This window comes from Zingiber officinale, chromosome 7B (assembly GCF_018446385.1).
Source record: "Zingiber officinale cultivar Zhangliang chromosome 7B, Zo_v1.1, whole genome shotgun sequence".
Lineage (NCBI taxonomy): Eukaryota > Viridiplantae > Streptophyta > Magnoliopsida > Zingiberales > Zingiberaceae > Zingiber > Zingiber officinale.
This window is the reverse complement of record NC_055999.1, coordinates 3973459-3998845: the sequence shown is the minus strand read 5'-3', so window position 1 is coordinate 3998845 and position 25387 is coordinate 3973459. Positions and strand designations below refer to the sequence as shown.

At 35.7% G+C, this 25387-nt stretch overlaps 2 protein-coding genes across 2 annotated transcripts; one reads left to right on the top strand and one right to left on the bottom strand.

Moving 5' to 3' along the window:
• Positions 1-450: 450 nt before the first annotated feature.
• Positions 451-1308, top strand: LOC122007418 (pentatricopeptide repeat-containing protein At4g01030, mitochondrial-like). Its single transcript, XM_042563284.1, has 2 exons — positions 451-964; positions 1085-1308. The coding sequence occupies exons 1-2, from the start codon at positions 451-453 to the stop codon at positions 1306-1308; spliced, it is 738 nt and encodes a 245-aa protein (XP_042419218.1).
• A 687-nt stretch (positions 1309-1995) lies between these two features.
• LOC122007417 lies at positions 1996-3564 on the bottom strand. The gene is made up of 5 exons (XM_042563282.1): positions 3387-3564; positions 3205-3323; positions 2968-3114; positions 2173-2344; positions 1996-2057 (listed from the first exon to the last, which is right to left on the bottom strand). Exons 1-5 carry the CDS (start codon positions 3562-3564, stop codon positions 1996-1998), a joined length of 678 nt encoding a protein of 225 aa, XP_042419216.1.
• Between the last annotated feature and the right edge of the window lie 21823 nt (positions 3565-25387).

The window sequence follows — 25387 nt, the reverse complement described above, 5'->3', positions numbered from 1 at the left end:
GGAAAGATCTAAACTCTGATTTGGTGTTGTAGTTTTTCGCAGATGTTCGAATTTTTTTGACATTTTCCCCTCAATCTCACTCTTGCTTTCGTTTGGAAGTTGAGCGCTAAAGATGATCAGATCGCCCTGAATGGTTAAATATGTTCTGTGTGATTTCTAAAGGATTGTTGGTAGTTGCTCGTTTTTTAACGTGAAATTATCTTATGTAGGCTGTGATTGTTGAAGATAGGATAACACGCGCTTGTAATCAACGCTTTCGATGTCGGCGACTTTCGCACCGCTTCCTCCCTCTTCTCCGCCATGCGCCATTAAGGCGACGCCAACCTCAACCATTACACGCTTCCCCTCCTCAACTGTGCCTCGGAGAATCAGATTAAGCTCTGAGAAACCTTCCATTCCCTCGCTATCAGGATTGGCCTCGCATGTGATGTCTATTTGTGCAACACCATGATGGAGGTGTACGCTAGGAATGGTCGAGTCCCCTTGGCCCGCCGGCTGTTCGAAGAAATGCCTCTTAGGGATGTGGTAACTTGGACGTCCTTGTTATCCAGCTATGTTAGCGCGGGAGACTCTCCCGAGGCCTTCCACTTGTTCTGCCAAATGCGAGCGGAGGGTCTTGAGGTGAATCAAGTCACAATGGCGGTCTTGCTTCGAGCATGCTATGGTTCCGAAGACAAGGTCGCAGGGTGCCAACTACAAGCATTTGCGAACAAGGCAGGCCTCCAAAGTCATGAGTTGCTTCAAAATTCAATTTTGAGCATGTTCAGTAGATTGGCTTGCTTCGAAGAGGTCATGAAGTTTGCCATCATTCAAAACAGGAGCATTGCCTCTTGGAATATCCTCCTATCATCCTACTCTTTCATAGGAGATGTTTCCAGAGTAGTCAAGTGCTATAGGAAGATGAGACTAGAGGTGGCTCCTAGCAATGAGACTCTAACTTTGCCCATCTCTGCATTCGCCAAGTGTGAGCATCTCCCTAGTGGAAGAGAGGTACATTGCAATGCCATCAAAACTTGACAGATTGACTCAGTTCTACGTGCCACTCTCGTTGATTTCTATACTAAATGTGGTGAATTGAAATCAGCAGTCATGTTGCATGATGAATGCCAAGTGAAGAGCAACACCATATGGAGCATCATGATGTGGGGCCTTATTCAGAATGGTGAGTTCTTGGAAGCTGTCAACGTGTTTGAAAGAATGCAAAAGTCTGTAATTAAGCCTTGTAAGGATGCTCTAAGGGCCTTAGTTGTCGCATATACTAACTTGGGAGCTTTGTTGTTGGGTAGAGGAGTTCATAATCTTATGTAGGCTGTGATTGTGTAAATAGAATTTTTTTTGTAAATATTATAGTTTTTGTAAACATTCGAATTTACTATTGTGGTAAAAGAAAAATAATCATTTTTTAAATATAAAAATAATAATTTTGTAAATAGATTTTTGTTTATTTTAAAAAGACAACGTTTTTAAAACGTTGTAAAAGTATTGTTGTTTGCAAAAAACAACAACGCTTTTAAAGCGTTGTAATAATGTTGTTTTTGAAAAAAAAAACAACAACGCTTTTAAAACGTTGCAAAAGCGTTGTCATTGCTACAAATGACAACGCTTTTAAAGTGTTGTCGTTGAGCAGACTTTTAACAACAGTGCTTTTAACAACGCTTTTTCAGGCACATAGACAACGCTTTTAAAGCGTTGTATATCAACTTTTTTCTTGTAGTGGCGCTAGACGAAGCCAAGGCGACGAGCCATTGCCTAGCGCCCGAATGCCTAGGCGACAAAAGGCGATCACCTGGCCATGAGGCGATAATACATAGAAAATATATTATATATTTATATTCTTCTAAAAATCAACTATTAACAATAATAAACTATATGAAAACTTAAAAAAATAAAACTTCAAGTAACAAAAAATAAAAATATCTCAATATTGTCGATAAAACAACACATCCAAATCTTATGCTAGACAATTTAATTTTCCCAAAACAATCTAGACTCAGATCAATCACTTTCCAATTCAATTATTTCATCTACATCACCATCCTCCACGTTTTCATCAATGTCTAAATAATCATCTTTTACACATCATCATCAAACTCTCCCTCGTCACTAGTGATTATAGAGTTACTAGAGTATGAGTAGTTTGGCTCATTATCTGGCCTCTTCGTCCTCCCCTACCTTTGAATCTAGAAGTTGAAGCTCCTCTATAAGTAGGGTTCGAGGTCCGTTGTTGTCTAATATGTCTGGTTTCTTCTTCTACTCCAGTAGCCTCTGCTACAGTGTTCCATGTCAAAGTATCATCATCATCATCAAAAACAGGTTCCTCTCCAGCTTCCATCATTCCAATCCACTACTCATTATTACAATCATCTGTAGGATCGAAAAGAATTTAGATATCTCCACAATTGCATGATATTATCCACTTTGAGCCTAAACCCTTATGATTTTGCTCTCGGGCTCTACCCAAAGGACCTCATGTCAATGGATATATCTTTTCTCTTATAAACCCATGATCTTTTCCATGTGTTTTCAATGTGTGATTATTTTTGCAGCCTTGCAACTCTAACAATCCCCCCTCAAATAAAGGACCACAGGCTTCCCACGTCAGATTTTTGACCCACCAGATCTTCCTGCCCCTCGGTCTACCCGACCTACTAGGACTTCCTTGCCTAGTCGCAACTAGGACTTCCTGCCTGGTGTTTGGTCCTCTTGATCCAAACATCAGACCATAGCTCTTGTGCACAGTCACAGTCGATGGTTAAACCTTCTGGCAGTCCGAGCTCTGATGTAAGATCAAAAATAATTTAGATATCTCCACAATGGCATGATATTGTCCACTTTGGGCCTAAGCCCTTAAGATTTTGCTCTTGAACTCTACCCAAAAGGTCTTATGTCAATGGATATATTTTTTCTCTTATAAACTCATGATCTTTTCCATCTGTTTTCAATGTGGGACTATGTTTGCAACCTTACAACCCCAACATCATCAATATCCGTCAAAACTATAGGATCTCTTTTATCCTTCTTAGCTGCACAAGCCTTGAGTGTTTGACCGTACTTCACATACACCAAATCTCTTAGTTTCTTGTGATCGAGTTTATTCCTTTTCTTTGAATGTATCTGTGACACGAAACCATCATAAAGGCATAAACTATAAATTGAGAAGAAAAGTGAAAGAAGTCATGTAATACAGTAATAACATTTACTCACATGCTCAAATATGCTCCAATTCCTTTCACACCCCGAAGCACTACATGTGAGGCTAAGAACTTTGATAGCAAATTCTTTCAAATTCGGAGTACCATTGCCAAACATTTCCCACCAATCGACTGAAAAAGATTGTATCTCATTTGATATTTAACTATTTAACTTCTTGGGAAAAAAACACATACCGGGTGCCATTGGTTGGTCTTTATTATTCCTTTCTCTAATGGTAAATTCATTGTCGAACAATGACTCCGATTTCTTATATACCAGTAACTCCTCCATAATAATCTTATCATTCACTTCATGGCTTGGAATCAATCTTTGTATGCATTCAAACAACCCATTTGTGACTTCTATATCCATCTCAACTTTCGGATTGTGATAGTAAAAATATGGGTTTAAGTAGTATCCTGTCGCGTGCAAAGGATAATGAATCTGATTATCCCATCTAGTATCAATAAATTCTAACACTTTTTTACATTTCTCTCTGTTGTTATCAAAGGACTTAAGAATTATTTCTTTTGCTCTAGCCATAGCTTCATAAATATAACCCATCGATGACCTTGTTTCATTGTCGACAATGCGAAGAACCATCACTAGAGGGCACATCACTTGTAAGTGTGTATGTCACATTATTCCAAAATGGAGGTGTGAAAACAGTATCATTTGTCTTCTTACCCTTTATATCATTTGACCATTTACTTTCTATCCATTGTGTTGATAAGAACATTCTCTTCAAAACCTTTTGTCGTTTGTGGAGGCTTTGCAAAGAGAGAAATGTAGTAGCAAAACGGGTGACTCCATGTCTTGCCAGCTCTTTGTTTCTAGTAAATTCTCTTATGATGTGCAAAACACCTCCATGATTGTAAATGAAACCAACAAGAGCAATTGCTCTAGAAATAGTCTTCCAAGCCACCTCAATTTTGCCAATATCCTCTAGCATCAAATCAATGCAATGAGCGGCACATCGAGTCCAAAACAAATTCGATCTTTTTGCTTGTAGAAGCTTACCTACAAAAAAAAGAGTGAACAAATATCACCAATCAAGTTCATTCAAATTATGTAATATAATATCCAAGGAAGTAAAATTTCAACACTTCACATACCAGCTAAAACATAATTGCTTCCATTGTCTGTAATCACTTGCACAACATTTTTCTCTCCCACATGTTCTACAAATCTATCAAGCAACTCATATAATAGGGTTCTAGTCTTGACATGGGAGGATACATCCACAGATTCCAAGAACATTGTTCCTTTGGGTGAATTAACCAAAAAGTTGATTTATGTTCTATATTTCCTATCAGTCCGACATAATTGAGCAACCATATTTCTCACATTCATCTCTGTTTTCTTTCAACAACTCATTTGTGTTGCCAATTTATTTCTGTAAAAGGGGTACCCTCAATTCATGATAACTTTGTGGTTTCAAATTCAGCCCATACTGACCTATGCCTTCAATCATTTTCTTGAAGCTATCTAAATGGGCAGCATTGAAAGAAATCACAGCTTGATACATGAAACGAGCTATCTTTTGAACTGTTCGATCTCTAAGCTCTTTGTCACAAGCATCATTTATGTTTGTTTACCTCAATTACCCCCCCTTTGGTTTTCTTCTTCGTGATAAAGAGGTCCATTGACCCTTTAACACTACCACTTCCACTTCCACTTCCAGTCTCGTGTATGGAAGTCAAACTTCTCTTTTTGCTCTCTTTAGAACTTGATTATGCATCTTCTTCATCGTCTTCATCTTCATCGATATCAAGAAAGTAAAAATCTTGCTTCAATCCACCACAAGCTCTCAATGTTTGTTTCTTCTTTTCATTCATATAGTTCAACAACTCATCACAAACACTTTGTGGACATTCTTTGCATTTTCTAACATTTTTTGAATTTCCACCAATATGTTGTTTGGCTCGAAAAATTCCTCCATTGGACATGAAGCCACAATACCTACACATCACACTATTAGAATCATTTGGGTTTTTCAAATAATAATGCTTCCAACCGGGGTCTCTCTTATTATCACCATCTGTTTGTGTGTTTTCTGATTGATGATGAGAACTCATAATTAGATATCTGGAGACAAGAACATGTCCAAGAATCTACAATTGGAAGACAACAACACACAAAATCGGTTTATGGCTTTATGTGTAGACAAGATCAAAGAAAACAGAACACAGACAAGAACACACTACCTGGTCCAGGAACCTTCAATCGGCAGACAAGAACACACAAAATCAGTTTATGGCTATATGCGCAGACACGATCAAAGAAAATAGAACACATAATAGGCAAACAAGAACACATAACTTGGTCGAGGAACCTTCAATCGACAGACAATTACAGGTCCAGGAAGCTTCAATCTTCAATCAGTAGACAAGAACAGGGCGAAGAAGCTTTAATTTTCAAAATTGATAATACAGAATTGAGAATATGTATCGTCATGCAAAACTAGGTTTTTTTTTTTTAAAAAAAATATTACTTATGGGCTGAAATTAGTTATGGGCTTATTTAACTGGGCTTTGGGTCATTTAAAAAAAAAAAAGAAGAGAAGCCTACTTATGCAATGCACACAGACTACTGCAAGGAGGCACCGCCCGTTGCCTAGAGAAAGTCTGTTTAGAGGCATTACAGGCGCTCGCCCAGCCATGCACGAGCGATATGGCATATGCTCGACTCCTGAAAAGGAGTGAGGTTGTTATTGTTGGCCTAGGTAGGTCGGAAGGAGGGGAGGCGAATTGTTGTTAAGAAAAACCTTCCTCGACTTTTAACTTAGATAAAAAAAAATGAACAACTAAAAAAACGAGGCTAAAAGAGTTACTTGGTTACAACCAGGGAAGTTGTTAATCCAAGGCAAGTAAACGCACTAAAGATCTCCTTCTTTGAAGACGGAGAAGCCTCTTACACTCGTTGGAAGCTCAGAAAGTAGTTAGGAAATGAATACAGAAGTTGTTATTTTTTTCCTAGGTCCAGGGGTCTTTTTATAGCCCTTAGAAAATCTTATCCGTGGCTTGAACGCGCCTCCAGCGAGGCGCCAAAGGATAAAGCTTTATCCTTTGGCAATGGCTAAAATTAGTCTGGTCGAAGGTGCCTTCCATAGGGCTGGAAGGCGCCTTCGTACTGTTCATCGAAGGCTTCTTCCAGCCATGGAAGGCACCTTCTACAGTGAAGGTGTGGAGGCACGCGGAGGCGCACGGAGGTGCCTTCAACTCCCTTTGAAGGTGCCTCTAGCAGCAATTTCAGCCTTCTTTTGCTCTCTTGCTGCTCCGATCGCCTGGGTGAAGTCGACCAACCGAAATAGGGCTCACCTGAATCCAATTTTCGGCCTTCCCCTCGTGCAGACTTCCTCCCGGCTTCTTGTCCCTCGGCCCACCGCGTGCGTCCTTCTCGTTCGTCGATGTACTTTTCTGCAGCACCTCGTCCCTCGGATGCACCGAGCCCGTCGACTCTATCCTGTGCCGTCCTTCTTGCTAGCTGCGTCTTCTGCTCGACTTCCTATGCTCCTAAGTTCCTACACACTTAGACACAGGGTTAAACACCAACAGGACCAAACCTGATTTGGTTGATCATATCAAAACTACCACGGGGTACCAATAATCTCATCCTTTTTTATGTGATCAAACCCAAGTTAAGTCAGGGTTAAAAAAAAATTCTAATTTTTGTAAGTAAAAAATAAATTACATGTAAGAAAATTTTTCTAAGTAAAATTTTCTATAAAAATTTTAAAAAACTTTAATAAAAAAATTTTCAAGTAAAATTTTTTAATCCTTTCTAAAATTCTAACTTGTTTTAAAAAGATAAGAATTAATTAAAATATTTAATTAATTTTAACAGAAAATTAAGGTATTTTTATAACTTCTAAATACTCAATAGTTAGTCAATTAAATACTTATTTCAATAATTGGCTTCCAGACTGTGGCGAGGTACTATGCCTTCTTGGATATTGGAATAACAACCACTTTCTAGACAAAACCTCTTAAAGAAATTTAATATTTAATTTACTCTGAAAGCTATAATTTAAAAATATTCAATCCAAATATGATTTTGGAATCCAATATAGATTCCTTCCTATTGGGTTAATTAAAAATTTCTTAGGTACGTATTTCTTTGAAATTTTTCTAATTTTGCCCTTATTTTATTTAAGGTACCAATTCAATCCACTATATTTTTTAATACATTGAATATTTGAGCATGCATGATTTTTTAAATTTTTTATTACATTTTTCAACTTTCATTTTCATTTTTTATTTTATCATAGTCTTCTAATCGACAAGATTTAGCTAGAGTTTACTTTAAGTCTTTAATTTCTTTTTCTAATTTACAATAATTCTTTGTTAATAATTTAACAAACTAAAATAACTTGTCAGGAGAAAGAAACCGTACCTGACTTACCTTATCAATTCCGTGATCTGAAGCTCCCCCTGAAGTACTGCTTTCTTCCGATGTCGCTCCTCCTTCATCGATGCTTTCGATGCTCATTTCGGAGGAGCTTGCTTTGTCTCCTTCTTCTTGGTGACTTGTCACTAGCGCAAGTCCGACGATGGCTTCAATTTTTTATTCGGACGACGTTTCGTCCCAGGTCGCCTTCATATTCTTGTGCTTGTTTGCTTGGGTCGGTTTCTTGTTCTTGCCCTTGTCTTTCAATTTAGGGCAATTATTTTTCACATGTCTTTCTTCATTGCAGTGGTAGCATCTTATCATTTTTTTTCTACCCTGCACTTGATTAAATCTTTTAGTTTTAAATAATTTTTTAAATTTACCTATCATTAGTGTTGTTTCCCTATCATCGAGAGAAAATTCTGAATCTTGTCCGTCCATCTTTGCTTTTAGGGCAATGTTATGCTCCTTTTTCGGACCTGTACATCTCATTTCATGGACTTCAAAAGTTGAAAATAATTCTTTTAAAGTAGTTGAATCTAGCTCCTTAGATATAATAAGCATTTACTAATGATGCTCATTTAGTATTTCTTAGGAATGCATTAAGAGCGTACCTTAGTGAATCTTAGTCACTTACCTTTTCTCCGAGATTTGTGAGCCCAGTGATGAGCTCCTTGATCCTCGAGTGAAGGTGTGCAACAGTTTCGCCTTCTTCTAGTTTGATGTTGCTGATTTGGTTTCTGGCCAGATCCCGTCCTGCGAGTTTCGCCTCTGAGGTTCCTTCATGTTGTTGGTGCGGTTAGCACTAACGATTTAACCCAGGTTTTGATGAATGACAAATAGGTTAAGTTAGTTTTGTTGTTGTCTGACACTTTGATCGAGTGTGCAGGAGAAGTCCAGACAGGTCGACGGACTGACCGGATGTCTGGCACGAAGTCCAGCTAGGTCGACGGGCTGACCGGATAGCTGGCGAGAAGTCCAAGCGGGTCGACGGGCTGACCGGACGCTTGGCGAGAAGTCCAAGCGGGTCGACGGGCTGACCGGACGCTTGGCGAGAAGTCCAGACGGGTCTACGGGCTGACCGGACGTCTGGCAGGTGAGTGAGGTAAGTCACTGGAGGGGAGTGACTGCGAGGACGCATTCCCGGGAAGGGAACATTAGGCGTCGATCCGGCTTAGATCCATTTCGGATATCTAAGTCGAGATCGTGACTAGATTCCGGTCTCGGAAAGACGGAATCTAAGTCATACTAACTTGTGATAATTCATACTATTATAAAATGTGCTAATAATCTATGTTGCAAGTTATATATTACCTCGGACTAACTTTATTTTGCAGGAAAAGGGAGTTTTCTGGAACAAGGTGGTCCGGGCGCCCGGAAGGCAAATTATATCCAGCCGAGTCGTCGCCACGTGGAGCATCACGGTTTGAGTAGCTACGTCACATTCCAGGCGCCCGGAAGGAATCCAGGCGCCCGGAGCAACATATAAAAGAAGCCCCAGGTAGGAGCTTCAGAATCAATCATCAATCTGAGAACTCTTCTACTGCTGGTCCTGCTGCTCTACGTTCCTGCGACGCTGACAAAGCTCCGACAAAAGTGCTCCTTAGGTTTTTAATTAATTTCTTTGTCGATATTACTTTGTTTCATTAGCATTTCCTGTACTCATTTTGTAATTATATTCGAATTGCTAGTGATTGCCCAACGAAAGTGGTCAAGGACCACGGGCCTTCGAGTAGGAGTCGTCACAAGCTCCGAACGAAGTAAAAAACAACTGTGTTCATTTACTTTTCCGCTGCGTGTTTTTACTCGTCTTTTCGAATCAATATTCACCCCCCCTCTATCGAATCTAACGGTCCTACAAGTGGTATCAGAGCAGGTACCGCTCTGATTTGGTGCAACCACCAATCAGACTGGGGGTGAAATTTTTTTTCTTTTTTTGTTTTCAGTTCGACGCTTAATTCTAAAACTGGTGCATCATTACTTTAATATTTTTATTAATCTAAATTGGTGCAACATAAATCTAGATTTTTTTTCTACTACTTATCTCTCTCTTCCCGCACTACTAATCCAAGACCAAGTCTTGGGATTTTTTTTTGTTTCTTTTTCTTTCGTCTGTGGGCAGGACTAAAATGTCTCAGACAGAAGGATTCAGCACAGTACGACCTCCACTCTTCAACGGGGATGATTTTCCATAATGGAAAAAGCGGATGGAGGTCTACCTCAAAACAGACTTCGACCAGTGGATGAGCATTACGAGACCCTACAAAATTCCAGTGGACAACTCCGGGAATCTACTGGATCCTGAAGACAGGACAGCAGACTTGAAGAAAAAGGCATCAACAGAAAATAAAGCGATCAACACTCTACAGTGCGGATTGACAAGAGAAGAACTAAACAGAGTCGGTCCACACAAAAACGCTAAAGAGCTATGGGATAAATTGATAGAACTGCACGAAGGAACGAGCGACGCCAAGGTAACAAAACGAGACATGCTTTTAAATAAAATTTTTAATATAAAAATGCAGGAAGGTGAAACGGCGAATCAGCTCCACGCAAGAATCAAGGACATCCTTAACGGGCTTCATGCGATAGGCCACCAGATGGAAAACAGAGACTTAATAAGGTACGCATTAAATGCTTTTCCACGTAATAGTTTGTGGGCATCAATAGTGGATGCCTACAAAATTTCTAAAAATCTTTCTAAGTTAAAGTTAGATGAGCTTTTCTGTGAATTAGAATTACATGAACAAACTAATGCTGGAGCCGAGAAAGGTATAGCTTTATTTGCAGGTTCCACCAAAGAAAAGAAAAGCAAGCCTGAATTTGAAGAAGATTCCGACCAAGATTCTGAAGACGAAGAACACCTGGTGAACTTGGTAAGAAAAATGTTCACCAGGAGAAAAAGGAGCTTCAGCAAAAAGGACCTTCAAAAGATCAGTTCTCCATTAGAACAAAAGAACGTGACCTGCTACGGCTGCAACAAAAAGGGACACTACAAGAACGAATGCCCAAAACTGAAGTTCGACAAACTGAAGCCAACCAAAAAGAAGGCCCTCAAAGCAACGTGGGACGACTCCTCGGACGAATCGGAGGAAGAAGAGCAGAAACATCAGAGCCACCTCGCACTGATGGCCCGCGAAGCCGAAACAGAAGACGGGTCTGAACCCGAAACAAGCCACGAGTCTGTACTCGTTTCCGAAGGCCCGAATGAGGTATATTTTAATTTAAACAAATTTTTTTTAGAATTATTTCCTGTTTAAATAGTAAATTAATTAAAATATAAAATGAAAACAAATCACTTCTTGAGGAAAATCAAGACCTCAAGGAACAGATAAAAAATTCAAATCCAACTCAAGATCTAACACTTGAGGAGGAAAATTTGTCATTGAAAAATGAGATCAAAAATTTAAAAGAAATGTTAGAAAAATTCACAACAAGATCAAAAAATCTAGACTTAATCCTAAATAATCAAAAGGCATGCTATAATAAAATTGGACTAGGATATAAGTCAAATTCAAATTCAAATAAAACCTTCAAATCATTAATAACCCAATACAAATCAACCAATCTAGCTTGGGTTCCGAAAGCGTGCTTAACCACGCAAATAGGACTTAATCAATATTATATACCTAAAGAAAAAATACATTATATAAAATCGAATAAAACAAACCTAAATCAAGTTCAAAATTTAAACACCTTAAAAATCTACAAAATTATCATCAAGTTAACCATAACTATAAAAGGAATCGACACAAACCTAAAACCAAAATTTAAATGAATGGCCAATAATTCAGGGGGAGGCTCCAGAATAGCTGGCACCTCCAAAACTAACTTACCCGACAGGGTAACCCAAAATTTACCAACCCGGCAGGGTAATTAGGATTAGTTAAAAAGAGACCAAGTTTAACTTGAATCATGGTACTGGTGAAGTTTTTGGATGATAGTACGTTAGGGAAACTTGGGCATCGCATGTCTAGAAAGATATGGTTTCGATCTGGTGCATTTGGCCAAGTGGAACTGACCGAAGCTACCCTTAAATGGATCCTAATCAGTAGACCAAGATTTAGTACTAAGTTCCGTGGATAGGACTATTCAGAAAACCTCGAAAGGTTGGTTACTTCTAATGATATCCATGTGACTCACCAAGCTTAGAAGTTTATCCGAAGAATGCCTATTTGTGGAAACCAAAGCTAAATCTGAAACTAACACAAGTTAAACCAAAACTCCATAATTAAAAATCCAATTTCATCTCACAAAATCATAGGATTCCCTGATTGACAATAAAGATCGGGTGAGATGAATAAGGCTTCAAAATTTCAATTTTAAACTTAAAAATTAATTTCAAAATTATTTTTAAACTTAAAAAATTAATTTCAAAATTTTAATTTTAAATTTAAAAAATTAATTTCAAAATTTTAATTTTAAACTTAAAAAATTAATTTCAAAATTTTAATTTTAAACTTAAATACTTAATTTCAAAATTTGAATTTTTAAACTTAAAAAATTAATTTCAAAATTTTAATTTTAAACTTAAAAACTTAATTTCAAAATTTTAATTTTAAACTTAAAAAATTAATTTCAAAATTTTAATTTTAAACTTAAAAAATTAATTTCAAAATTTTAATTTTAAACTTAAAAACTTAATTTCAAAATTTTAATTTTTAAACTTAAAAAATTAATTTCAAAATTTTAATTTTAAACTTAAAAAATTAATTTCAAAATTTTAATTTTTAACTTAAAAGTTAATTTCAAAATTTTAATTTTAAACTTAAAAATTAATTTCAAATTTTCAATTTTAAACTTAAAAAATTAATTTCAAAATTTTAATTTTAAACTTAAAAGTTAATTTCAAAATTTTAATTTTAAACTTAAAAATTAATTTCAAAATTTCAATTTTAAACTTAAAAAATTAATTTCAAAATTTTAATTTTAAACTTAAAAAAAAATTAATTTCAAAATTTTAATTTTAAGCTTAAAAATTAATTTCAAAATTTTAATTTTAAGCTTAAAAATTAATTTCAAAATTTTAATTTTAAACTTAAAAATTAATTTCAAAATTTCAATTTTAAACTTAAAAATTAATTTCAAAATTTCAATTTTAAACTTAAAAATTAATTTCAAAATTTCAATTTTAAACTTAAAAAATTAATTTCAAAATTTTAATTTTAAACTTAAAAAAAATTAATTTCAAATTTTCAATTTTAAACTTAAAAATTAATTTCAAAATTTTAATTTTAAACTTAAAAAATTAATTTCAAAATTTCAATTTTAAACTTAAAAATTAATTTCAAAATTTTAATTTTAAACTTAAAAAATTAATTTCAAAATTTCAATTTTAAACTTAAAAATTAATTTCAAAATTTCAATTTTAAACTTAAAAATTAATTTCAAAATCTTAATTTTAAACTTAAAAATTAATTTCAAAATTTTAATCTTAAAAATTAATTTCAAAATTTTAATTTTAACTTAAAAAATTAATTTCAAAATTTTAATTTTAAACTTAAAAAATTAATTTCAAAATTTTAATTTTAAACTTATAAATTAATTTCAAATCTTTAAAACTTAACTTAAATAATGTTTGCTCAGAAAGACTAACTTTAAATCCTACTTACTGTAGGAAACCAAGTGGATTTTGGACAGTGGTTGCTCCAAACATATGACTGGAGATCACACCAAGTTCACTCAACTCACTTACAAAAGCTTAGGAACAGTTGCCTTTGGAAATAACGACAAACTAAAGGTAATTGGTATAGGTAATATTGAATTAAAATTAGACTTTATAATTACAAATGTTTTACTTGTTGAAAATTTTAAAGATAATCTTCTGAGTATAAGTCAATTGTGTGATACTAGGTATAAGGTTAAATTTCTATCCACAGAGTGTCTAATCAAACATCTAGATAATCCTACAATAAGCCTAAAAGGTTTTAGAAAAGACAACATCTATGCCATCAACTTAACCATCTCTTCCATTAAATGCTATTTAATACAAAAAGAAGAAACTTGGTTATGGCATAGGCGGATGTCTCACACCAACTTCAGAAATATAAGTAAACTAAATGGACTTGTAAGAGGCTTACCAAAATTACCTAACTTAGATTCAACCATATGTAATGCTTGTCAACAAGACAAACAAACTAAATCCACTCACAAACAAACAAATCAGCCACAAACTAACTTAATATTAGAACTTCTACATTTAGACCTTTTTGACTCCCATGGAGTCAAATCTATAAATGGAAACTTATATTGTTTAGTAATTATAGATGATTATTCTAGGTTTACTTGGGTAAAATTCTTAAAACATAAAGATGAAACTTTTGAAATTTTTACAAATTTTTGCAAACAAATTGAAAACGAAAAAGATATTAAAATTAAAAGAATTAGGAGTGACAACGGGGGAGAATTTAAAAATCACAACTTTAACAGTTTTTGTCTTGAAAACAGTTACCATCATGAGTTCTCATGCCCTAAAACCCCCCAACAAAATGGGATTGTAGAAAGAAAAAATAGAATCTTACTTGAAGCTTCTAGAACAATGTTAAATGAGTATAACCTCCCTAAATACTTTTGGGCAGAAGCCGTTAGTACAGCCTGCTATGTACAGAACAGAACAACAATAAATAAAACCCATAACAAAACATTCTTCGAAATGTTTTATAATAAACAACCAAGTATAAAATATTTTAAAGTATTTGGGAGCCCAGTGTTTATCTTAAATACAAGAGAACACTTAGGAAAATTCACTTCTAAAATTGAAAATGGAATTTTTGTAGGATATTCCCTAAATAGTAGAGGCTATAGAATTTACAATAAGGTTACCTTAAAAATTGAAGAAACAACTAATGTAAAATTTGAAGAAACTAAACAAGACTTAGAACTTACACAACCACCTGAATTTGTTCCAGAAACCAACCAGACTCTAAGTCATGAAGAAGAGGAACAACATCAAGAAAATGAACCCCTTAGAACTATACGAGTGAATCTCAACCATCCAACTGATCAAATAATTGGTGACCCAGACCTAAGGGTTCAAACCAGATCATCTTTTAGGAACTTGAGTCAAATCTCCCTGATTTCAAAAATAGAACCCAAAACTGTGGATGAATCCCTACTAGACCCAGACTGGATTATAGTCATGCAAGAAGAACTAGCCCAATTCGAGCGTAATGAAGTTTGGGACCTAGTACCACCACCTAAGAATAAGAAAATAATAGAAACAAAATGGGTATTTAGAAACAAATTAAGTGAAACTGGGGAAATTACTAGAAATAAGGCTAGGCTAGTTGTCAAAGGGTTTAGTCAGGTTGAAGGACTTGACTATGATGAGACTTATGCCCCAGTAGCCAGATTAGAATCCATTAGAATGTTACTAAGTTATGCAGCCCATAAGGGATTCAAACTGTACCAAATGGATATTAAGTCTGCCTTTCTTAATGGACTAATTAAAGAAGAAGTTTATGTAGGTCAACCTCCTGGGTTTGAAAGTCTAGAACACCCTGATTATGTGTTTAAGTTAAAGAAAGTGTTATATGGACTTAAACAAGCACCCAGGGCATGGTATGAAAGGCTAACATCCTACTTAACATCTAAAGGATTCAACCAAGGTCAAATTGACCCAACCTTGTTTGTTAAATCATTAAATACAGACATATTCATTGCACAAATATATGTAGATGATATAATATTTGGTTCAACAAATTCAGATTTTTTAGAGGAATTTATTAATCTAATGGAAAAAGAATTTGAAATGAGCCTAGTAGGAAAACTAACTTATTTCTTAGGATTACAAATCAAACAAACAAATGAAGGAAATTATATTTATCAACACAAATACACTAAAGAATTACTTAAGAAATTCGGAATGGAAAATACAAAAGAAATAAAAACACCTATGGCAGTAAACACAATCTTAGATAATGACACAAATGGAAAATCAGTTGACTTAAAATATTATAGGAGTGCAATAGGTAGCCTACTGTACTTAATTGCAAGCCGACCTGATATTTTATTTGTAGTTAGTATGTGTGCTAGATACCAAACTTGTGCTAAGGAATCCCACTTGACACAAGTTAAAAGAATTTTTAGATATCTTAAAGGAACAACAAATGTAGGAATTTGGTATCCTAGGACCAATAATTTTGAACTAATAGGGTATTCTGACTCAGATTATGCTGGATGTAAATTAGACCGCAAAAGCACAAGTGGTGGATGTCAATTATTAGGTTCATCACTTATTAGCTGGTTTAGTAGAAAGCAACATTGTGTTGCTCTATCTACAACTGAGTCAGAATACATAGCTATAGGTGAATGTGTTGCACAATTATTATGGATGATGCATACTCTAAAAGATTTCAACTTGAACATCACAAATGTAAAAGTATTAATTGACAATATAAGTTCAATTAACTTAACCAAGAACCCTATGCATCATTCAAGAACCAAACATATTGAAATTAGGCACCACTTTATCAGGGATCATGTTACTAAAGGTGATATTGAACTCAAATACATTGAGTCCAAATCAAATTTAGCTGACATTTTCACAAAACCACTCCCTGAAAGTGAGTTTAGCAACTTACGTCGAAAATTAGGGATGTGCTCAATAGACTAGGAATTTTAAATTTCAAAATTGTTTTCAAAAATAACTCTTTCAAATTATAAGTTAAAATTGTGTGTTTTCAAAACTTTCCATTTTTAGATTTTCAAAAACAGTTTTGGCCTTAGACTAGTTTTGAATCCTTAGAAAGCATGTACCCATAGGACTAGTTTTTGAGCATCTCACCAACACCTTAGGTTTACCTTGCTTGTGTTTGACAAACATAGAAAGGGGTGAGATGCATAGGTCAACTGTCTGGACTTAAGATGCTTATTTCAGTGCATCAGCATAAGTCTGGATGTTAAATACAACTCAGATATTAATCAGATTAAGTTCATCAGTCAAGTCAAGCACTGACTGCTTATAATCAACTTAATCTGGCTAACCAAGTGAAAGCTACTATCTTCTGATAGTTACTTAGTACCTAATTGGTTAGACAGCTGTTTAAATTTAAGTATCAAGTTCAGGGGGAGAAATTAATTAAAATTTTGTGTGTTTTTTAAAACTAACTTATGTTTGAACATTAGTTTACAAAAAGTTAAATTTAACTAAGTGTTTGAAAAACTTGGAAGTTTAATCCCACCTAATTTGCAAACCTGATTTAAAAAGTTGACTATTGAAAATTAAACTTTCCAAATTTAGCTTTTATCAAATTAGCCTTAAAAAAAAATTATTTTAGCAAATTTAATCTTACTTGTTTAACTTTTGCTTTGTTTTGAAAAATTGAAGTTGAAAATTTACCTTTTTGAAAAGTAAATGTTACTTAAACTTGAAAAGAAAATTTGGAAAATCTTATTTAAATTTTTTTTCATGTTTGAAAAATTAAAAACCTTAAATGTATATTTTTCAAAATTCAACTTGTCTCCCCCAAGTCAACTTGATTTTTTTTCCTTGGATTTAAAAATTGTACCAAACTCAGATTTTTTTCAAGATTAGCTGTGATTATTTTTTTCAGTAACTCGACACTATGATTGTTTACCCTTGTTTTTTGATGAATGCCAAAGGGGGAGGGTTAGGCGGTTAAGTTAGATAAACCAAATTAAAAACACTAAAACTAACTTTAAAACCGATGTACCTATTTTTTGCGTTCTTTCACTAACTTAACCAGGTTGTCATTCTATCAAAAAGGGGGATCAGAGATTGTTGGTGCGGTTAGCACTAATGATTTAACCCAGGTTTTGATGAATGACAAATAGGTTAAGTTAGTTTTGTTGTTGTCTGACACTTTGATCGAGTGTGCAGGAGAAGTCCAGACAGGTCGACGGGCTGACCGGATGTCTGGCACGAAGTCCAGCTAGGTCTAATGATTTAACCCAGGTTTTGATGAATGACAAATAGGTTAAGTTAGTTTTGTTGTTGTCTGACACTTTGATCGAGTGTGCAGGAGAAGTCCAGACAGGTCGACGGGCTGACCGGATGTCTGGCACGAAGTCCAGCTAGGTCGACGGGCTGACCGGATAGCTGGCGAGAAGTCCAAGCGGGTCGACGGGCTGACGGGACGCTTGGCAAGAAGTCCAAGCGGGTCAACGGGCTGACCGGACGCTTGGCGAGAAGTCCAGACGGGTCGACGGGCTGACCGGACGTCTGGCAGGTAAGTGAGGTAAGTCACTGGAGGGGAGTGACTACGAGGACGCGTTCCCGGGAAGGGAACATTAGGCGTCGATCCGGCTTAGATCCATTTCGGATATCTAAGTCGAGATCGTGACTAGATTCCGGTCTCAGAATCTATTCTAAAATGTGCTAATTCATACTAACTTGTGCTAATTCATACTATTATAAAATGTGCTAATAATCTATGTTGCAGGTTATATATTGCCTCGGACTAGCTTTGTTTTGCAGGAAAAGGGAGTTTTCTGGAACAAGGTGGTCCGGGCGCCCGGAAGGAAAATTATATCCAGCCGAGTCGTCGCCATGTGGAGCATCACGGTTTGAGCAGCTACGTCACATTCCAGGCGCCCGGAAGGAATCCAGGCGCCCGGAGCAACATATAAAAGAAGCCCCAGGCAGGAGCTTCAGAATCAATCATCAATCTGAGAACTCTTCTACTGCTGGTCCTGCTGCTCTACGTTCCTGCGACGCTGACAAAGCTCCGACAAAAGTGCTCCTTAGGTTTTTAATTAATTTCTTTGTCGATATTACTTTGTTTCATTAGCATTTCCTGTACTCATTTTGTAATTATATTCGAATTACTAGTGATTGCCCAACGAAAGTGGTCAAAGACCACGGACCTTCGAGTAGGAGTCGTCACAGGCTCCGAACGAAGTAAAAAACAACTGTATTCATTTACTTTTCCGCTGCGTGTTTTTACTCGTCTTTTTCGAATCGATATTCACCCCCCCTCTATCGAATCTAACGGTCCTACACATGTAGTTCCAGGAATTTCTCCCAAAGCTCTTTTGTAGACTCACAGGCTCCGATCCGGTTGACTTCTTATGGCAGTAAGATGCTTAGCAGATGGAACTCTGCTTTGCCGTTTGTCATGAAATCTACCTGCTCTTTTTTGGTCTAGTGGTATTTTTCTTTGCCTTCAGGTGCGACAAAATCAAATTCCATTATTAAAAGCAAATCGAAATCAGTTTTAAAAATACCTCCATCTTCTTCTTCCAATTGGCAAAATCCCCCTCGAACATTGAACACCTCGCTCAGACTCCCCGCCCTGATAAGTCTCAAGGGTCGTTCGGAATGCCTACAACTCTGCCTTTAACTAGGCTTGCTCCTCATCCTTAGCGTCAAGCTAGGCCTTCGCTGCAGATTGATCAACCGACCAACTCTCTTGCTCGACATTCAGCGCGACCTCAGCTTCCTTCAAGTTCTGCCCTAAGATCTGAGCCTCTTTGTTCTTAAGCTCCAAGTCTTCAATCGCCCGGAGCTTCCTGGTATTGGCCGAGTGGATCTTGGACTCGAAGGTGCTAGCCTGTTTATTTAACCGAGCCAACAAGGTGGCCTGCTCGGCACGTTTTCCCTTCTCTGTCTCGAGCAGCTCGGAGCTCTTTTTCAGATTGACCCTTAGGTGCTCATCTGCTCCGTACGCGCCTGAGAAGCCGCCTCCTGGGCACTCGGGAGGCGTAACTGCTAGACTTCATGCTCCAGATAGGCGAGTCTGTGGCACATGGCCAAGATCTCTACCCAATACTACAATGACAATAGAATTATAAAATCTGAATGGACGACAAAGAAGAAAAGATAGGTATGTTAGAGTGTATACTAAAAGCCTAGCTTTTGATATAAACATTTATCTAGAAATAAGAATCACATTGGTCAAATGTCTACATTTATGATAAATGTAGTTGTTCAATTAATTTATATTGTAGATAACATGGTGTGTGGTGTCACACACAGAAGATCATGTTATTAGTTTCCTTATAAATTATAAACAGTAGCTCACGACTAAAATGGAAAGGGACAAACCATTAGAAGGTCGTAGTGTAATTATGTATTAGTTTATCTTGACTATATAATTACACTAGTACACTCAGAGTGTATTGAGTAGGACCATTAGAGGTCGTTTCTTTTATACTGACTTTATAAAGAAACAAAGACCTCAGTTATTATGGAAGTGTGTGCTCTTAATCCTAATATAATAACAAGCACATATGTTTGATATTTATTTCTTTAATTTATCAATGGGTGAAATTTAGTTCGATAAATCAATAAACCCGATAAGTTGGGAAATGGTATCACTTATAGTGTGTGTTGTTGATTATAGAAGGAAACTGTGTCCTAGAGATACTAGGTTGATAATGTCCCCAAGAGGAGCTCATAAGGATTGTCATGTTAAACCCTGCAGGTGGACTTAGTCCGACATGACGATAAGGTTGAGTGGTACTACTCTTGGACTTAGATATTAATTAAATGAGTTGCCAGTAACTCACTTAATTAGTGGACATTTGATATCTTAAACACAGGGAGACTAACACACTCATAATAAGAAGGAGCCCAAAATGTAATTTGGGATTGGTGCGGTAGTTCAATAATAGTTCTCTAGTGGAATGAATTATTATTGATAAAATTAAGTTGTGTGTTCGAAATGAACATGATTTTATCGGAGACCAAACCAATTCCTCCTCTCGGTCCCTATCGTAGCCTCTAGTATATAGAGATTTATACCCACGCATACCCACCTTCTTACCCATCCAATGGGGCCGGCCAAGCTAGCTTGGAACCCAAGCTAGGCCAAGACCAAGTGGATGAGTCAAGTTGGTGGCCGGCCAAAGCTTGGGTCCCAAGCTTAGGTGGTCGACCACTAGAATATTAAAAGGATTTTATTAAAATTATTTCTTATGTGGATATCATGATTTTAAAGAGAGTTTAAAATTAAAAATTTCCTTTTATAACTTTCTACAAAAGATTAAGAGAAGAGATTAATCTCTTTCCTTATTTGTAGTTTAAAAGGATGGTTTTAATTTTTGGTAAAAACTTTCCTTATTTGTAAATCATCTACATGTTTAAAAGAGAGTTTAAAATTTGAAATCTTTCCTTATTTGTTGATTAAAGGAGGATTTTAAATTTTAAGAAAACTTTCCTTTTTAATCATGTTCATAATTTAAAAGAAAGTTTAAAATTAAATATTCTCTTTTATAAGTTTCTACAAGAGATTAAGAAAAGATTTGATATCTTTCCTTATTTGTAGATTAAAAGAGATTTTAATTTTTAGAGATAACTTTCTTTTTATCCACATGTTTAAAAGAAATATTTTAATTTATTAAATTTCCTTTTTATAAACCAATCATGAAGGGATAAAAATTATTGAGAAATTTTTATAAATTTCCGGAAGCAAATAAAGAAGTTTTAATTGGTGTTTAAAAATTTTATTTGCTTGGAAATTCTATGGTGTGGCCGGCCAAATAAATTGGAGAAGAAAAATTATTTTTAATTAAATAATTTTTTCCTTTTCATGGCAAAAGAATTAAGGAAGTTTTTATTAAATTTTCCTTATTTGCCAAGACCAAGGATTATAAAAGAGGGGGTAGAGGAGGCTTCAAAGCTAACAAATCTATTCTATTTTTCTCTCCCTCTTTTCTTCTTCTTGTGGCCGGCCCTAGCCTTTCTCCTTTCTTCTCTTTTGGTGGCCGAACCATACATCTCTTGGAGCTCTTGTTGGTGGCCGGACCTAGGAAGGAGAAGAAGAAAAGGAGGAAGCCTCATCTTGAAGATCCCTTGGAGTATTGGTGGTGATCAAGTTCTTCTTCCTTGGAGGTGGTTCTTCTTGTGGCCGAACCTTGCTTGGAGAAGAAGAAGGTGCGTGGTGGTTCTCGTCTCGGAAGATCGTCGCCCACACGACGTCCGGGATAAGAAGAGGAATACGGTAGAAGATCAAGAGGTTTTTCTAAAAGGTATAACTAGTAATTTTTCTTTCCGCATCATACTAGTTATTTTTGGAAATAATACTAAATACAAGAGGCTTACGTTCTAGTGTTTCGAATATGTTTTTTCGAAGTTGTGTTCTTTTGTTTCTTTCTTTTCCTTGTGATTTGATTGTTCTCTTTGGTTAACCTAAAGTTATTTTAGGAAATTAAATATTAGCTTTCTATTAAAGGTTTTGTCTAGTCGGTGGTGGTTGCTCCCATATCCAAGAAGGCCGTGTGCCTCGCCACGTCAGTACTGGGAACCTTTTATGGAAATTAATATTTAATGGAATTAATAACTTAAGGAGACTTGGGTCGAACGTGTTAAGTTCCGCAGGAGATCCAAGTCAAAACCTAAAAGAACAAATAGATTAAGTTTTGGATCAAACGTGTTAAGTTCCGCAGGCGATCCAAAATTTAATTTAAAAGAACACATGGTAGCTAGGAAAAGGTTCCGACCTTTGTACAAAATTTTTGTACAGTGGAACCTATAGGTTTTCCGAGTAGCAACCAACAATTGGTATCAGAGCTAGGGTTTTGCCTCTGTGTATTTGGTATTAGTTTAATTATGCACATGTCATACATAATTTAGGCAGGTTAATAGTAGGATGTGCTAACTTTGTGGATGCAGGATCCAACTATTATGGCTTATAGTTATTATGTGTGATTGGACCCTTGGACATGTCAAGGCATTTTATTGTGTGTGCATGATTGTATTATAAAATACAGCAGGAGCTTTAGTTTTATTAGGATTTTATTTTGATCTAGATACATGTACATTTCTTTTATGGAATATAGGATCAAAATGTAAAATTCTATTTATGTCATGGATCTAATCTTGCAAAGCGTGGAACCTTCGAGGACCAGAGGCGCAGTGGAACTAGGAGCAAGATGCGACAGCTAGACCCGGTAGCGATGGCCAAATATGGCAGCAGCTTGGGATGACAACACGGAGGACAACTAGAGATAAAAGCCATAATAGTTGAAAATTAGATTTTCTATTTATTGCTTTTATATTATCGTGTGCATGTTGGTTTACATATTTAGTAGGCTAGCATAGTTAAAATTCCTCATTTATAAATAACTAAGTGGGAGAGGGATTTTTAAGTAAATCCCATGGTCTCCATTCTTGGTTTGTAAGTGATGCAAACAAGCTTGCGCGTTGGCTCAGAGTGCCTTCCTCCATAACGGATGAGCTTGTTTGTGGATCACTAGAAGGACTTCCATTTTGGATGACTATAGGAAGTTAATTAAGAGCGTGTGATCTTCCCCAACGGAAGGGCATAATCTTATTAATGGACTTAGTGTCAAGTAATGGTATACACTTAGACACATCTAATAGTATCCTCCCATCGGAGTCACTGCTATTATTTGTGTGACCAAATGAAACCAACTATTAATTTGTCATAAAACTAGGTTGACAAGATAATAAAATTAAAGGGTTAAAACCCTCTTACAAATGATTGATTTTGTATACGTCCACACTAACGTGGCATACAAAATTAACTGTTTGAGATAATTTTATTTGTCATAAAGATACGTTGACAAGATAGTTAATGGGTAAAACCCTCCTTTTACAAATGTTGAATTTATATACGTCCACACTAACGTGGCATGCAAAATTCACGGTGTTTGAGGTGTTGGTAAATTTAAATAATATTGTTTGAGGAATCAATGTTATTTTAAATTCAAAGAGTTTTGACCAAATATTTGATCAAAGACAGATCAACTATTAATTTTATTCGTCATAAAGTAAAGTTGATGAGATAATAAAATTAATGAATAAAATCTCCTCTTCGATTTTGTATACACAAAATTCATGGAGATTTTAAGGAGTTGATCTTGACCAAATATTTTTGTGATTCTTAGGATGTTTGTCAATCCCTAGTAGTCATACTATAGAAAAAGACTTAGTAGTCCCAATTGTAATGATTGGAAATAGGACTTGGACATTAAGGTAGACTGTCTTCTTAGAACAAAGAACAATTTAGGTGTATTTAATTCATTAGTTGAAACATGTCTAGTGGTGTTATCTACCAGAACCTGGAGTGTAGATACAAGATGCCATTAATCATGTCTGCAATTCATTGCAGGGTTCCAGGAAACCCGACAACTAAATGAAAGGTAAATCACCGTCCACATGGGCACTACTGTAAAAGTGGTAGCTATTGCAGTGGGAGATGTTTATCCTTTGATAAGAATAAAATATGGATTTTAAGTAATTGTCTTTACGTACCAAGTTTAGAAAGAACCTGACTTCAGTTTCTAAACTATTATAGATATTGTGTCTATTTTGATAACAAAGTTGTTATCAAGAAAAATAGGGAAGTTATCTATTCTGGTATGGTAGTTGACAATTTATAATCCAATAACTCCCACGATGCAACAAATGGAAATTAGTAACACATCTTCTAATTTTAAGAGAAAGTAACCTTCGGAAATAAACCAATTATATCTTTGACATCTAAAAGCTAGGTTATTCTTGAGTAGGATTCATTGGTAGCTGATGAACTTTTGGGTTCATTAGTAGTGGAAATCTTTCCAACCTGCGAGTCTTACTTGGAAGGAAAATAACCAAGGAGCTTTTAAGTCTAAGGGGAATGGAACCAAAGATATATAGGAATTGGTTCATTCTGATTTGTGTGATCCTATGAGCATCCAGGCAAGAGGTTGTTTCAAATATTTTATCTATTTTATAGATAACTATTTGAGATACGGATATATTTACTTGATGTGCCGCAAGTCTAAGTGCTTTGATTAGTTCAAAGAGTACGAGGCTGATGTGGAGAAACGACAAAGTAAAAATATCAAGACACTACGGTAAGATCGTAGTGGCAAGTACCTCTTGGGAGAATTTAGGAGTCATTTATCAGAAGTAGGGATTCAATCCCAACTAACTACAGCTAATACACTCCAACAGAATGGTGTAGTAGAAAGAAGGTAAAGGACTCTTATGGAATAATTAGATAGATGATGAGTTATTCAGAAAATTACCAAATTTGTTTTAAGGATAAACTCTGAAAACGAAAGTGAACATAGTACCTTCCAAGATAGAACTCTCTACTCATATAGAATTGCTGAATAGGTGAAAACCTATTTTGAAGCATATTCGGATTCGGGTAATCCAGCACATATGAGAGACAATGATAAGTTGGATAGGAGTCCACTTGTTTGTAAGTTATCCTAGATAAACAAAAGTAGGTTTATAGTCTTAAAAATCAGAAAGTCATTGTTAGCAATAATGACTGATTTTTAGAAAAGGACTATATAATGAACCACGTGCTCATAAGAAAATTTGTTCTTAAGGAAATAATAGAAGACATGTCTAATCTAGTACCAACTGTACAAGATGAGATACCACAAGGAAACTGCAACACGTATCACAAATGATACACAATTGCAGAAAGTGCCTTGTCGTAGTGGGAGGGTTGATAAGCAACCTAAAAGGATTCATGTTTTGGGAGAGTTTTTTGACTTGATCCCTGGAGGACATGAACCTGATCTCCGGACATATGACGAAGCACTCCAAGATAAAAATGCAACATCTTGGCAAAGAGTAATGAATAACAGAATTAGAATATATGTATTCTAATAAAAACTGGTAGCCATGTTTAAGTCTATCCAGATTCTTTTATCTATTTGGCAAGTGGATGTCAAGACAGCATTCCTTAATGGAAGTCTTGAAGATAGCATCCACATAAAGCAAACCAGAAGGGTTCATTACAAAGGGCTAAGAGCATCTTGTGTGAAAGCTCAAATCAGTCTATGGACTGAGGCAAAGCTTCAAGGTCTTGGAACATCCAGTTTATCAAAGTAATCCAGACCTTTGGATTTATTGAGTAAACGGATAAGTCTTGTGTAT

What these genes read in the sequence shown, in the direction of transcription:
- LOC122007418 (XM_042563284.1), top strand. Translation starts at nt 451, where the DNA reads ATGGAGGTGTACGCTAGGAATGGTCGAGTCCCCTTGGCCCGCCGGCTG. An exon ending in CATCTCTGCATTCGCCAAGT is followed by an intron (nt 965 to 1,084) that starts GTGAGCATCTCC and finishes AATTGAAATCAG; the next exon opens with CAGTCATGTTGCATGATGAA.
- LOC122007417 (XM_042563282.1), bottom strand. Translation starts at nt 3,564, where the DNA reads ATGGATATAGAAGTCACAAATGGGTTGTTTGAATGCATACAAAGATTG. An exon ending in ATTGGAGCATATTTGAGCAT is followed by an intron (nt 3,115 to 3,204) that starts GTGAGTAAATGT and finishes TTCGTGTCACAG; the next exon opens with ATACATTCAAAGAAAAGGAA. An exon ending in ATATTGATGATGTTGGGGTT is followed by an intron (nt 2,345 to 2,967) that starts GTAAGGTTGCAA and finishes AATAATGAGTAG; the next exon opens with TGGATTGGAATGATGGAAGC.